This window comes from Lepus europaeus, chromosome 22 (assembly GCF_033115175.1).
Source record: "Lepus europaeus isolate LE1 chromosome 22, mLepTim1.pri, whole genome shotgun sequence".
NCBI lineage: Eukaryota > Metazoa > Chordata > Mammalia > Lagomorpha > Leporidae > Lepus > Lepus europaeus.
This window is the reverse complement of record NC_084848.1, coordinates 10,682,206-10,697,094: the sequence shown is the minus strand read 5'-3', so window position 1 is coordinate 10,697,094 and position 14,889 is coordinate 10,682,206. Positions and strand designations below refer to the sequence as shown.

The 14,889-nt window shown below is 44.1% G+C and overlaps 1 protein-coding gene across 1 annotated transcript in view; it reads right to left on the bottom strand.

Annotated features, from left to right (window-relative positions):
• Nucleotides 1–14,889, bottom strand: part of CATSPERB (cation channel sperm associated auxiliary subunit beta) — a 132,862-nt gene that overhangs the window by 76,101 nt on the left and 41,872 nt on the right. The window contains exons 7-10 of the mRNA XM_062181030.1: nucleotides 13,982–14,131; nucleotides 8,003–8,098; nucleotides 7,744–7,862; nucleotides 6,621–6,653 (exon numbers count right to left, since the gene is read on the bottom strand). Coding sequence (XP_062037014.1) covers nucleotides 6,621–6,653; nucleotides 7,744–7,862; nucleotides 8,003–8,098; nucleotides 13,982–14,131 — 398 coding nt within the window. The remainder of the gene's footprint in view (nucleotides 1–6,620; nucleotides 6,654–7,743; nucleotides 7,863–8,002; nucleotides 8,099–13,981; nucleotides 14,132–14,889) is intronic.

Genomic DNA, 14,889 nt, shown 5'->3' with positions numbered 1-14,889 from the left:
GGCCCCTATAATTCCTATTCTAAAATCAAGAAATTCCTCCTATATCTAATTTGGTCAGAGTTTTTTTTTTTTTTTTTTTTCATTTGTTTGTTTTAAACAAGAAGGGATGCTGGCCGGCGCCGTGGCTCAACAGGCTAATCCTCCGCCTTGCGGCGCCGGCACACCGGGTTCTAGTCCCGGTCGGGGCACCGATCCTGTCCCGGTTGCCCCTCTTCCAGGCCAGCTCTCTGCTGTGGCCAGGGAGTGCAGTGGAGGATGGCCCAGGTCCTTGGGTCCTGCACCCCATGGGAGACCAGGAGAAGCACCTGGCTCCTGCCATCGGAACAGCGCGGTGCGCCGGCCGCAGCGCGCTACCTTGGCGGCCATTGGAGGGTGAACCAACGGCAAGGGAAGACCTTTCTCTCTGTCTCTCTCTCTCACTGTCCACTCTGCCTGTCAAAAAAAAAAAAAAAAAAAAAAGAAGGGATGCTGATTTTTATCACATGACTTTTCTGCATCTATAGAGATAACACGATTCTTGTCTTTATTTCTGTTGTCATATTTATTTATTCGTGTTGTTGAACCACTGCATTCCTGATTGTGGTGAGTGATCTTTCACTGTGCTGTTGGGTTAGATTGGCTGGTATTTTGTTGAAGATTTTTGGATCTCTATTCATCAATGCTATTGACCTGTAGTTTCTTTTTTCACTGTATCTGTCTGGATTTGGAATCCAGGAAACGCTGGCCTCATAGAATCAATGTAGAAGAATTCTATTGTCTTTGATTTTTTGAAACAATTTAAGAAGAATTAGTGTTTTTAAACGTTTGGTAGAATTTAGCAGAGAAGACATCTGGTCCTGGGCTTTTCGTTGATAGATTTTTTATTATTCATTCAATCTCACTACTGCTATTGGTCAGTTTTTCTTTGTTCTGTTTCCCCTTCTGCTGTTGTGTTAGAGTTTATCTCTCCCTTTAGATCCATTAATACTTGATTACATGTTTGCGTCTTCCAGTATTGGGTGCATATATAAGTCTTATTTCTTCCCGCTGGCTTGCACTCTTTATCATTATATAACGACCTTCCTCTCTGTACTGCTTTGATTTAAAATCTGTTTTATCATATATGAATATGGCTGTTCCTGTTTTCTTTTGGGTTCTATGTGCATAGAGTATCTTGTTCCATCTTTTCACTTTCAATCTATGTGTGTCCTTAGAGGTGAAATGAATTTCTTGTAAACAGCATATAGTTGGGTCCTGTTCATTAATCCATTTGGTCACTCTGTGTTTTGTTTTATAAGATTTACTTATTTGTTTGAATAACAGAGAGAGAGAGAGAGAGATATCATCCATCAGCTGGTTCACTCCCCAAATGCCTATAGTGGCCAGAACTGGGCCAGACCGAAATCAGGAGCCAGGAAATTCATCTGGGTCTTCCACATGGATGGCAGGGCCCAAGCACTTGGGTCATTTTCTACTGCTTTTCCCAGGCCATTAGCAGGGAGTTAGATCAGAAGTGGAACACCCAGGACACGAACTGAATGGGTGCCCATATGGGATGCTGGCATTGCAGGCGGTGGTTTTACCCACTCCCCCACCTTGCAGGCCTATTATGTCTTTTTGTTGGAGAATTTAGTCCATTGACACTTAATATAATTATTGATAGGTAAGGTCTCATTGTTGCCATTTGATTCTGGTTTTGTATTTTTATTGTAGTCCCTTTCTTTTTTTTTTTTTTTTTTTTTGTCCCTAAATTCAATCTGAATTTGCAGTTCAGTGATGTTCTCTAGTGGTATCCTTTGATTCTTTGTTTATTATTTTTGTTAATTCTATGTATAAAATTTGCTTTCTGGTTACCTTGAGCCTTATAAAAAAGTCTTTTGGCTATAATAAACTATCCTGAAATGATGACAACACTGATTATAAAAATAGGAAAAGAGGCCAACAAAATCAAAGAGATAGAAAATCCTACTGAAGCTCTGTACATCTGTGCTCCACTCCTCCTCGCATTTGGAATTCTTGATGTTACACTTGTTCTCTTCACACACTGCCTGTGAGGAGACAGGCACTACGCAACCTGTTCAGAGTTACACGTCCCATGGCTAGTAAGAGGGTCCAGGGCTTGACTCCAGCCCGTCTTCATCTATTCATGCATTGATTCAGCAAGTATCAAGTCTGCCTACACACAGGCAGTGTGGTAAGCTAATAGCATCGTGTACATGAGGTAGCCCTTGACCTAGAACTTTGTCTCGTGAGGCCACTCAGGTGGCTCGGAGGATTCCTGAAGAAGGAGAACTCGCTCAGTGAACCAGAGGAGCAGGAGGGCGCGATGGTAAAACACGTCACACAAAAGATGCGGGGTGTGAGAAGTGTTGGCGACGCAGGGGAGGTGAGCAGTCTGCAGAGTGTGGCTGAGGTGAGCGGCGGGAATGTTCAGCTGCAGGGGTCAGGAATGTTCTGAGCACGGAGGATTTTGCGAGTCACAGGAATTGAACTGTATCCTTACGGAAGGGCCCCGTGGTCTCTGTTATTTCCACTAACAGCTTTGGTGGACTGCTAACAGGTTTTGCCTCCTGCCTTGTCCCCGGTTTAGGGGTTTTGTACTTCTTACCACGCTCTGGACTTGTTTTGTCAGAATCATTCATTCACACCGACAGCTTTCTCCTGAGAGTCCACCTCCTGGAGGGATCTGCTAGGATCACCCTCTGTAAAGCGGGACGCTATTTTCCTCCTCCGTTCCTTGATTCCTTCAGCTTCACCAAGCACTCGTCACTATCGAAGATCGTAGTGTAAATTCGTTTCGTGTGCTTGTTTCTGGTCTAACTCCCTCAGTAGAACGTTAAGCTACCTGAGAGCACTGTGGCTTTGTCTTGTTCAGTATGGAATCCTCCTTGTTTGAACAATAATGGGATGAAGAGAGTGCTCAGTGTGTTGGCTGAATGGATGAATAAATCAAGTATCAGCTCCTTCAACCGCCTGCCCAGTGCTATACAACCATTACAAGAGTTCTTATCCAAAGGTAAGTGGTTATATTTTCATACTTCTCTACCTTTGGAACACTTGTATTTCAACTTTCTCCCATCACTTCCTACCATCCCTGGGTTTTGCTGAGATGTTTTTATTCCGCTGAATTTATTATACTATCCACACACATGGTAAAAACCTCTAAGAAGGGCCATGTGCTTATATTTTACTACTGCATAAACATTTACCCCTTGATCTCCCATTCCAAGTTCTAGGAATGTATCTACCAATATACTTGGACACATAAAATTGCCTGGTACAACATTAATAATGGCAGCATTGTTTGTAACAGCAAAGGATTGGAAAATTACACAAGCATCCATCAATAGGAGACAAGTTAAATAAGCTCTGATAAGTCCACACAATGGAATACTTGCAGCTGTAACAAGGAAATGAAAAATAAGGCCAGTTTCTCTGTACTAAGAAGTTTTTTTCCATGATATATTTATACATACCATGATATAATAAAGTATGTACTAGTAATAAAATGAGGAAAAGAATATATATTCATAATAGTTATTTGAATTTACATTAGCAACACTAAAAAAGATATAATAGTAAGGTAACCTATAAGGTAATGGTTACCCCTAATGTAACATATAAGGGACAGGAGAAAGCAGAGTGAGTTCATATACAAGAATGTGTGGAACTTCTTTGGACATCCTCACATGTTTCTGTTTTTTAACTACATAGATGCACACCTGCTTGAAAATAGTGATTTTTAGATGTTAAAAACTCTCAATTCCCTGGCATCACGACTTTCTTCCTATAGATAGAATGTTTCTCTACCCTACGGTTATAGTATTTGGAGGTGAGACCTTTGGAAGGTGAGTGGAATTAGTGTGTTTATTTCATTGGCAGGTGATTACATGAGTGGGATTAGCTTCCCTATAAAAGAGAATCTAGAGAGATCCCTTGTCCCTCTGCCACATAAGGCCACAGCTGTGTACAAGCAGGAAACAGTTCTCACCAGACCCTACCTCCACTGGTATCTTGGTCTTGCACTTCTTGGCCTCCAGAACTGTAAGCAGTAAATTTCTGTTCTTTATAAGCCACTCAGCCTATGGAAATTTTGTTATATAAACCCAAGTAGACTAAGACATTTCCATTTCAAGCTTCCCTGCATGGTAGTCCCCTTATGTTTATACAGATATACAGTGCGTTGGGCAGCTTTCACTGCCTTAATGGAATTCCTCTGACAAGCTACTCATGAAGGAGAGAAGGTTTCTTCTGGAGGCCCACAGTCCAAGCTCAGGCAGGCCCCGCTGGCTCAGCCTCTGGTGATGGCTGTGTATCAGCGAGACATCAAGCATGACATGGCAAGAAGGGGCATAGGTCAGTGTCTCACCTTCTAAAGACCCCAGGACTTGACCCTAAAGACCCCAGGCTTCACCCCACAACCTAATCCAATCCAATCACACCCCGAAGGTCCCACTTCTAAACACCACCACTGGATTACATTTCCACCGTCTGAGTGCCATTAACAGAAGACTTTTGGGACCAAGCCTTTAACACATGGGCCTTTGGAGGACGTCCAGCATCCAAATGCATATCCCACATATAACACAGAGAAAATACATATTCGATGATTCAGTAGATATTAGATAAAATGAGAAAAACAGCCAAAATGGCTCTGCTTCCTCTTCTGTTTATTTCCCCTTTTATTGAAATTTCTGTTTCCACTTGTGTATTTTGTCTTTGTTGAGTATTTTCATCAGTTGGGATAACTGGGTCATACACTCTCTAAACTCTTTCTTCATCTGAAACTGAACAATCTCTTGGCTGGAAAGGGAATTCCAGCCTTTGGCTCTTTTGTTTTAATAGTCTCTGGATGTTTATGTCATTGTCCCTGAATCTCTGCTGTTGTATAAGTGAAAGCTGAAACCAGTGAAGTGTGTTTTGCTTTTTGGAAACCTGTGATATTCCCCTTAACCTTCCAGTTCAAGAATGTTACTTGGATGAGTCTATGTGTACTTTTATTTCCCAGTCTTCCCAGGGATTGGAGGGCCTTCTTTTTGTTCAGCCTTGGCTTGCTCTTAAGGTCAGTGTTTTATTATCGCCTCTCCTGTCTCTGTTCCCGTTTTATTCTGTCTGAACACTCTATCCCACACCTGTTGGACCACTCGGCTCTCTCCTCAAAGGCTTGTTAGCATCTTCATGACTCCCGCCTACTTTCCCTGGAAGGTTTCAGATCTTTCTTCATCTGGAGCTTCCACGCCGTTAGTCTCCATCTAAGAGGTGGCTTTTCCATTCTTCACTTTAGTCCATTTTTTGATTGGCAGTTTGGGAACCTGAAGTTTTTTCTGCTGCACTTGAACCTCCCGACAGACGCTGACTCTTGCTAATCTTCCAGTACTGATACGAGTAGCCACAGTAGGCACTGACTTTATTAATTAAATGCTGTTGCTCTTGTCCGGTTGGTGCCTCCCCAGTAGCTTCTTTAGTATATGTTCTGATGAGAGGGCCTCAAATAGGGCATAACTGGGCTGAGAGAGACAGGAAGTGCCCTCCGCCTTCCAGGATGTCTGTCTCTTACCGCAGACCCAGCCAAGGCTTCCCTGCCTCCCAGGGACGCTAGGATGGAGAGCAGAGTCAGGACTCGAACCTGGGCACTCCTATATGATGTGAGTGTTCCAGCCTCTTAACCACTTCCCCAAATGCCCCTACCCCACATGTATACTTTAAATAATCTCAAGAGCACTTAGGATACCTAGTACAATGTAAATGCTTTGTAAACAGTTGCTATGCCCTATTGTTTAGGGAATAATGACAGGAAAAAAAATTCTGTATGTTTAGTTCAAACACAATACTTTTGTTTGTGAAGTATATTTGATCCACGGTCGGTTGAATTCATGGATATGTATCCCATGGGTCCAGAGAGCCCACTGTGTTTCCTCTACTCTTTGAATGTAACTTGGTTTTGTGTCTCTGGCTGTTCCAAGTCTCTGCTTCACTTCTGATGCTCTGATGAGCAGCACTATGTGTCAGTTCTGTTTGCTCCCTGAGAAGCAAGTGCTCCTTCCATGTGGGTGGTGCGAGCCCGGGGGCACGGGCACAGGCCTTTGTGAGGAGGGGACACACAGATGGCTAGGAAAACAATTCTGTTGGTGATTTTCAAATCTAAACGTGCTTATATGTTGATAGGAATGACTTCACTGAATGGCAAGCCTTGTCTTTTTAACCAGGGAGGGGGGATAATTGATGAACCAAGATCCCCAAAGAGGCCTGCAGCAGGGGTGGGGTTAGCGCATAGGGCACCTTTGTGCGCATTAGAGAAAGGACCCTCTAGTCTTGGTAGGCACAGACCTACACCAGGACAGGTGGACCAGGAGTAAGGATTCCAGACTGATTCCAGCCCCTCCCCCCCTTCTCCAACTGGATGTCCTTTGCTAAACAACCAAAGGCAGCCTGGACAGAGCATGCGCGAACGGGCAGACGTGGCTCTGAGACAAGAGATCGCTGCTTAATGATTGGTGGAAATAACTTTTTTTTTTTTTTTAGTTTAAACTGCATTTTAGTAAAAGAAAAAATCTATACTGTAACTGTGCTACAGCTCATCCCTTCAGTCACCATGTAAACACGTATCTTTTAATCAACCTTGGAAATTGAAAGCTTCTTACCCTTTCAAAACCACAAAAGTCTGCCCTTGAAAGCTAGAAGAAAAAAAAAAAGAAACTGTAATTTTTGCTTGCTTATCAGAAGGCATAACAAAATATTACAATCAAACTCTACCAAAGGAAGTTATGTTTTCTCTACCCCAGCAGTTAGGGTGGTCAGATCATAAAGGCAGCCTCTGGTTGCTGACATGATGTACGAGAGAGTTCCCCCTTCAGTCTTCGACTAGTTTCACCATTTTATTAATTCATTTATAGCTTAATGGAATTCCAGAAAGGATTTGAGATGAAAGCCACACCTTTTAAAGGATAAAAAGGAAGCACTCGGAAGCGTGCAGGAAGATGCTAAGTCTGCCATCCCCTTGGCTTTAGGGAAGCAGCCTCGTGTCTTCCGCGCAGCCCGGTGCACTCACCATGTCTGCCTCTCTGTGCTTTGAACACAAGCTGCACAGCCTTCTGGGTGTTAGCAATTACATGAGAAGCACAAGGGGGGCCAGACCTATTAGCAGTCTGGGCCACAAATGGCGTTTTCTCAGGGATGACCGGGAAAGAGTGAAGGTTGTGAATAGTGATCTACGTGAAGAAAGATAATGATTCCCATGATAGCAACATCCACTTCTCAGCCAATACAATTGCTCTTGTCACCCAGATCTCCCTTCCTGGTCTTATCTCTGTTGCCATGACTTTTGGGAAGCAGGTATTCACCTGTTCAAGAACTTCACAGTATGCAGATTGGCTATCTTACCTAAAGGTGTAATCCCTTTCCCTCAATCCCAACACTTACTTTTAAAATTTGACTTACTTTGTATTATTATATGAAGCTTCTTAAATTACCTTAAAGTATTTGGTGGAATGTATATAAACAAATAGGTAGTTATAAAATATTTTTACATGTACATATTTAAAACTTACAATAAATTGGTACAGCAATAAAACTAACATCATTTCTAAAGTATATATTCAATACTATAAGGCAAAAAATAGAGATGCTATTTTACTTTTCCTTTTTTTTTTCAAAAAGGAAGAAGGATTTCAATTTAAGATATGTCACATATAACTTGAATACTATTTTTTTTACATCACAGAAGATATTTATGGTTGACTATTAGTTACAAAGCAATTTACATACCTGTAAGTGTTGGGGTGTTGGATAACGAAGATCTTCACTTACAAAAAGACCCAAGGAGGTAAGGATAACTAAAAAATGATTGGTTAAAACCATATCTATCAATGTAAGGTCTGTGTGTTCTAAAGGAAGAAATCATACCATGGGTTAAAGGCTAAGAAAAAGCAATGAGTTCCTTAGCAAAGCAAGGAGAATTTGTACACATTAATCAAATGCTGATATACGTGAAATGCTGAGGAGAGAGCACTGTTAGAGGAAATACCTTCTCGAAGCTGGGAATAGATAGTATCTGTCATGTCATACCATTTGGTATCATGATAATTCCAAAATCCAGAAAAACTTAGGCCTATGTAAACACCTGCCATAAAAGAAAAGGAAAAATTAGGCCCAGCACCTTTACAGAGTTAGTCACTCACCCCTATGAGGGACGCCTTTAGGGACAAGAGTCTGAATCTGCTCCACTTTCCAACCCATTCTCCTGCACCGCATCTTTCCTCCCTGGGGTGTGGAGTTCACCCCCCTGCACTGGGCAGGAGAGATAATTTCAGGTGACAGCATCAGTTCTGGTGGCCACTTGATGAACTCCTTGAACAGTTACCTCTGGGAACAAGACACCCTTCATATAGATCCTCTGAAGGTACTGGCTGATCCTATTAAAACGGCTTTCGTGATGTACTTGATTGATTATTATTTTGTGTTACATTGGAGGGGATCAGAAAATGCTGTCCCCAAATGTGCCACTCTGGCTCAAGGATTATGACGACCTGGAGACTACTGAGAATCAGCAGATGTAGGTGTGGCTGCCCTTTCTTAGCCTAAAAGTGGGGCATGAATTGCTCCTTGTACCAGGAAAAGAAGAGTGATTCTGTCACTGGAGATGGGGAGGGGACCCCAAGACCAGTTTGCATGAGCAGGTCTCATGAAAATGGTGTTGTCTTCCACGGTTCTGTCATGGGTTCCCGTGTCACTCACAGCTGACTGCCCCCGGAAGTCCAGACCCCTTTCCCTTATCACAGTGACACATAAACTCCCAGACCTAACTCAGTTTTACTTCTTTTCCGAGAGGCCCTGGGCTTGTAAATGTTAATAAAACTGTGGGGCAGGTACTTTGCTAGTGCTTAAGACAACAGCCAAGACTTGTTCCAGGAAGAAGAAAGCTACAGATAAGCTTTGTTTTCTCGGCATTAGTCTAGTTTTACAGGAAATAGTGGAATATCTAAGTGGGAATAATAAGTATCCAGGATATTGTCATGTGACCAAACTCTTACAAAGTTTAGAACTAGTTAATGAGAAATAAGCAATGACATAAACACTTCATGCTGGTTACTATTTTTAGACTGAGGTGGACTCTCAGGTCACTCTCTATGACAACTGTCCACAATTGTGTCCCCAGGGATAAAGCTGCTGCTGACCATTGTGAAGAGTTTGGTCTTTGTCCTAACAGCATGGGGAATTTGAAGCAGCAGGGCGATGTGTACTGGTCTATACTTGAGATGATCACTCTGTTGGCTCTATGGAGGTTGGGTTATGTTGGGGCAAGAAAAAAACAAAACAAAACAGGGAGACCCCTTGAGATGCCGGGATCTAGTCTAGTAGAAAAACAATGTTGACTCGACTTATGGTTTTATCAGAGGGGGCCAGCGTTGCGCTATAGCAGGTAAAGCCGCCACCTGCAATGCCAGCATCCTATCTGGGCACCAGTTCGAGTCCAGGCTGCTCCACTTCCAATCCAGCTCCCTGCTAATGGCATGGGAAATCAGTGGAAGATGGCACAATCCTTGGGCTACTGTCACCTACGTGGGAAATCTGAGTGAAGCTCCTGCTTCGGCCTGGCGCCTGGGGAGTGAACAAGCAGATGGAAGATCTCTCTGTCTCTCCCTCTAACTGTGACTTTCAAATAAATAAATAAATCTTAAAAAATTTTAAAAGATCTTATCAGAGGGAAGTGGTCACACTGGGGACAGACCCTGGAGTTGGCATCATTCTGGAATGTTGTACAAGTAAGATCAGGCAGCAATATGTCCTATAGAATGGGTGTTTGGACTAGGGGTAAAGACACTAGCGTCCCAAATAGCAGTGCCTGGGTTCGATACTTGTTTCCAGTTCCTGGTTCCAGCTTCCTGCTAACACAGATCCTGGAAGGTAACAGTGATGACTCAAGGAATTGGGCTCCAGCCGACCACATGGGTGTCCTTGATGGAGTTCCCAGCTCCCAGCTCCCAGCTTTGGTTACAATTGAAGGACATTTGGGAAGTGAACTAGCAGACAGGCGCTCTCTCTGCCTTTCGAAGAAATGTGTCCTGGATTTAGTTTTGACCAACTGGGTACTAACTGGAATGAGGAACACTGAAGGGGAACGGATTTTAGAGGGAGCTGAATCAAGAGCTCTGTATCAGACTTATATTTGAGATGCCCTTGAGGCATCGAGAGGAAATCTAAACCAGACAGCTGAACAGTTTGGACTTGATGGAACAGTTAGCCCAGCAACACAGGTGACATCACTACCACGAGACTGGACGAACTCCTTTTTTTAGATTTATTTATTTATTTGAAAGTCAGGGTTACACAGAGAGAGAAGGAGAGAGGTCTTCCATCAAATGGTTCACTCCCCAGTAGGCCACAATGGCTAGGGCTGCGCTGATCCAAAGCCAGGAGCCAGGAGCTTCTTCTGGGTCTCCCACGCGGGATGCCAGCACTGCATGCGGTGCCTTCACTCACTATGCCACAGCCCGGCTCCGGGCTTCAGATCGGCACAGCTCCAGCCGTTGCGGCCGATTGGGGAGTGAAGCATCGGATGGAAGACCTCTCCCTGCCTCTCCTCTCTCTGTGTAACTCTGACTTTCAAATAAATAAATCTTTAAAAAAGAAAAAAAGAAAGGCAGAGTTACAGAGAGGCAGAGACAGAGGGAGAGAGAGAGAGCGAGAGAAAGAGGCCGGTCTTCCATCTGCTGGTTCACTCCCCAGGTGGCTGCAACAGCTGGAGCTATCCCAATGCTAGGAGCTTCCTCCGGGTCTCCCATGTGGGTGCAGGGGCCCAAGGACCTGGGCCATTTTCCACTGCTTTCCCAGGCCATAGCAGAGAGCTGGATCGGAAGTGGAGCAGCAGGGACTTGAACCGGAGCCCATATGGGATGCTGGCACTGCAGGCGGTGGCTTCACCCACTACACCACAGCACCGGCCCCCCTATTTACACTTTTATAATCTCTATACACAAAGCCTTGGAATCCTCTATTTAAAAAAAATCCTATCTTTTGGGATTTGTTAAGAGTAGTACTGTCAGAATTATCATCTTGAGTGAGTCTTTGGTGGGGTGGTTTCTATATATTATTCTTATATTCCACAGCCTCCCATATTTTTTTCTGACAATTTTTTTCTGTAGATATTTTTGGAATTTTACATAGATACAAATATTATCTATGAGTAAAAAAAATTGTTTTGGGGCATAGCTGGTTAATCTGCCATCTGTGACACCAGAATCCCATATGGGTGCCAGTTCATATCCTGGTTGCTCCACTTCTGATGCAGCATCCTGTTAATGCATCTGGAAAAGCAGCAGAAGATGGCTCAAATGCTTGGGCCCCTGCCACTCTCGTGTAAGACCCAGAAGAAACTCCTGGTTCCTGGCTTTGGCCTGGCCCAGCCCCGGCCATCGTGGGAATCATCTGAGGAGTGAATCAGAGGATGGAAAATCTTTCTCTTTCCTTTTCTCTCTCTGTAACTGTGCCTTTCAAATAAGTAAATAAACCTCTAATTTTTTTTAAAATTTTGTTTCTTATTTTTAGATCTATTTTTTCTTTTTTTATCTCAATATTCATTGGATTTGGGGACCATGAAGTCAATAAGAAAAACAATTAGAATAATACAATTAGTCATTGGAAGATAATGATGCTATGACATTGTGAATTGATATAATAAAAATGCATATTTGGTCTTTGTCCCTGGTTCCCAACACAGAGCTCCTAAAATCCTTCTAATTTCCCTCATGAGAGTGGTGCTAGGGACACCCTGATGGCAATGTCTGGCCTGTGGCTTCAGTTTTGAGACAGAGCTTCTAACTGCCCTAGGATTTCCTGAATGATAGGAGGAGTATTTTTTTTTTAAAGATTTATTTATTCATTTGAAAGGCAGAGTTACAGAGAGGCAGAGAGAGAGATGTCTTCTATCTGCTGGTCCACTCCCCAGAAGGCCACAATGGGCCAGAGCTGCACTGATCCGAAGCCAGGAGCCAGGAGCTTCTTCTGGGTCTCCTAGCTGGTTAGCTAGGAGTGCAGATCACCACCTGGGACTGTGATTGGCATTCTTCTGTGTCTCCCACACAGGTGCAGGGCCCAAGGACTTGGGCCACCTTCCACTGCTTTCCCAGGCCATAGGAAAAAGCTGGATCAGAAGTGGAGCAGCTGGGACTCGAATTGGTGCCCATGTGGGATGTCGGCACTGCAGGCGGCAGCCTTAGCCGCTACGCCACAGCGCTGGCCCCAGAGTATCTTTTGTTTTAAGGAGTGCTCCTGGATAGCTTTAGGATGGGAACTGCCCATCAGAAAGACTAAACAACCTTTACAAAGTTAGAGCTTTCAGGCCCACACCTTTTCCTCTAGGAAGGGGAGAGGAGCTGGAGATCGAGTTAATAATTTATCTTGCTGATGTGATGAAACCACTATAAAAATCTCCAAGGTACAGGTCTTGGAGTACTTCCAGGGTGATAAACACATTCGTGTGCTGGGAGTGGTGGTGAATTGCACCTCAGTGGGGACAGAAGTGCTGGCTTCGGACCCTTTTTTTTTTTTTTATGGCAGATAGAGTTAGACAGCAAGAGAGAGAGAGAGAGAGAGAGACAGAGACAGAGAGAGACAGACAGACAAAGGTCTTCTTTCCATTGGTTCACCCCCGCAAATGGCTGCTACAGCCAGTGCGCTGTGCCAATCTGAAGCCAGGAGCCAGGTGCTTCTTCCTGGTCTCCCATGCAAGTGCAAGGGCCCAAGCACTTGGGCCATCCTCCACTGCCCTCCCGGGCCACAGCAGAGAGCTGGACTGAAGAGGAGCAGCCGGGACTAGAGCCCAGTGCCTATATGGGATGCCGGCGCTGCAGGTGGAGGATTAACCAAGTGAGCCATGGCACCGGCCCCTTGGGACCCTTTTAGAGTTCGCCTTCATCTAACTGTTCATTTGTATCCTCTGCAATGGCCTTTATAATAAACTGGTGAACATAAGTAAATGCTTCCCTGCGTACTGTGAGCTCTTCTCACAAGTTCCTGAGCCCAAGGAGGGTGTTGTGGGATCCCCTGATCATAGCTGGTTAGCTAGGAGTGCAGATCACACCTGGGACTGGGACTGGCATCTGAAATGGGAGGCGGTCTTGTAGGACTGAGCCCCTAACCTGCCAGGACCTGGGCTAACTCCAGGTGGCCAGGCCAGAACCGAATGCAAACAGGACACCCACTGGGGCTCTTCAGAGACCTGGAGAACTGTTTTGTGTGGAAAGCCATACAGTTGGTGTCACAAGTGTTGTGAATGAGAGTACAGAAACAATATTCGTCTTTTCTATACAGATCTATGAGGTATCACAATAGTGATAGAAAAACGCATACATAGTAAGTAATGGGGTACCCATACTGCATGGCAGGAGAATGGAGGATTCAAGTCAATGAAAAATGTCTGCGAGGAAGTAACATATTAATGGAGGGCAGAAGATAAACGAAATTAGAAGAGATACTTACGGCATTATATGGCAAAAATCACAGCAAAAGAATTTCCTTAGTATATCACACTTGCCAGCAGACAAAACAGAGTGGCAAAGAGTAAATTCTTAGATATTTTTAGGAAAACTTTTTAAATTTTTAATTATTTTTAATTTATTTTGAGAGAGAAAGAAAAAGAGAGTGCTCCCTTTCAATGGTTCATTCCTTTCACTGATTCACCACCCCTCTATGCCTGCCACAGCCAGTGCTGGGCCAAGCCGCATCCAGGAGCTGGGAACTCAATCCAGATGTCCCACATGGGTGACAGGGATCCAAGCCTGGCCAATCACCTGCTGCCCCCCATGGAGTAGGAAGCTGGAATCAGGAGTGGAGTTGGGACTTGAACCCAGGCATTTTAACTGGTGTCTTAACCACTAGGCCAAATGCCTGCTCTGTAGGAAACATTCTTTTCCCCACTATTTCTATGTGCTGCATTGCCAGTTAAACATCACTGTCATAAAATACGAAACACTGCTTCCAACATTCAGTAAAGCCATAAACTTACCATTGTATGTGGTATTCAAAATGAAGCCAAGTAATGTCACATCGTTGGCACAGGGGCATTTTGCCGCTTTGAGATCTACCACATGTGGAGATAATTTATTGACCTCGCTTTGCGTCATCACAGTCCCAAGACTCCACTGCAGAATGGGTTCTGTGGACATCAAAACAGGTGTTCAGCTGTGGCAGCACTCTTGAGAATGAAAGAGCATTGCTTCCTTTAAAGGCTTTAGAGGAATTATTCTATGGCTCAGAAATGATTGAATTACTTCACCTTCATCTGTTAAAGTTGTTTCAGTTCTTATTTTCCAGAAGAAAATAAGAAAAATAAGGTCACTGTTGCAGAAGCACACGTGGGATGGGAGATAGAGCTTTGACCACGTTTGCAAAATACCGTTTGCCACAGGTCTAGCCCTAGCAGTCGAGTTGCCACATCACAGGGCCTGTGTATTTTAACCTAGAGAGCAGCTGCTGCTTCAAGAGCTCACATATAGACTTTCTGTTCTCTTCCCCCATGCCAGTGAAACAGCAGTAGAGACACGAAAATTAGAATAAACTCTGAGTAGCAGACACCAAGGAAAGTTACAATTAATGGCCGAGAGAGAGAGATTTCTGGAAAATAGAAGTTGGGAGTAGGACTAACTGGAAGAACCAATCAGAGGCGAGATGTCTTCACCCAGCACAGAGTAGCAGCAGGCTGGGTGGCAAATGAAGCCTTTCAGGATTTTTTCTTTGGAAAGATTTATTTTACTTATTTGAAAGGCAGAGTTGGAGAGAGAGAGAGGGAGAGGGAGAGAGAGGGAGGAAGAGAGGGAGAGGGAGAGGGAGAGAGAGGGAGGGAGGAAGAGAGGGAGAGGGAGAGTTAGAGAGAGAGAGAGAGAGAGAGGGAGGGAGGGAGGGAGGGAGGGAGAG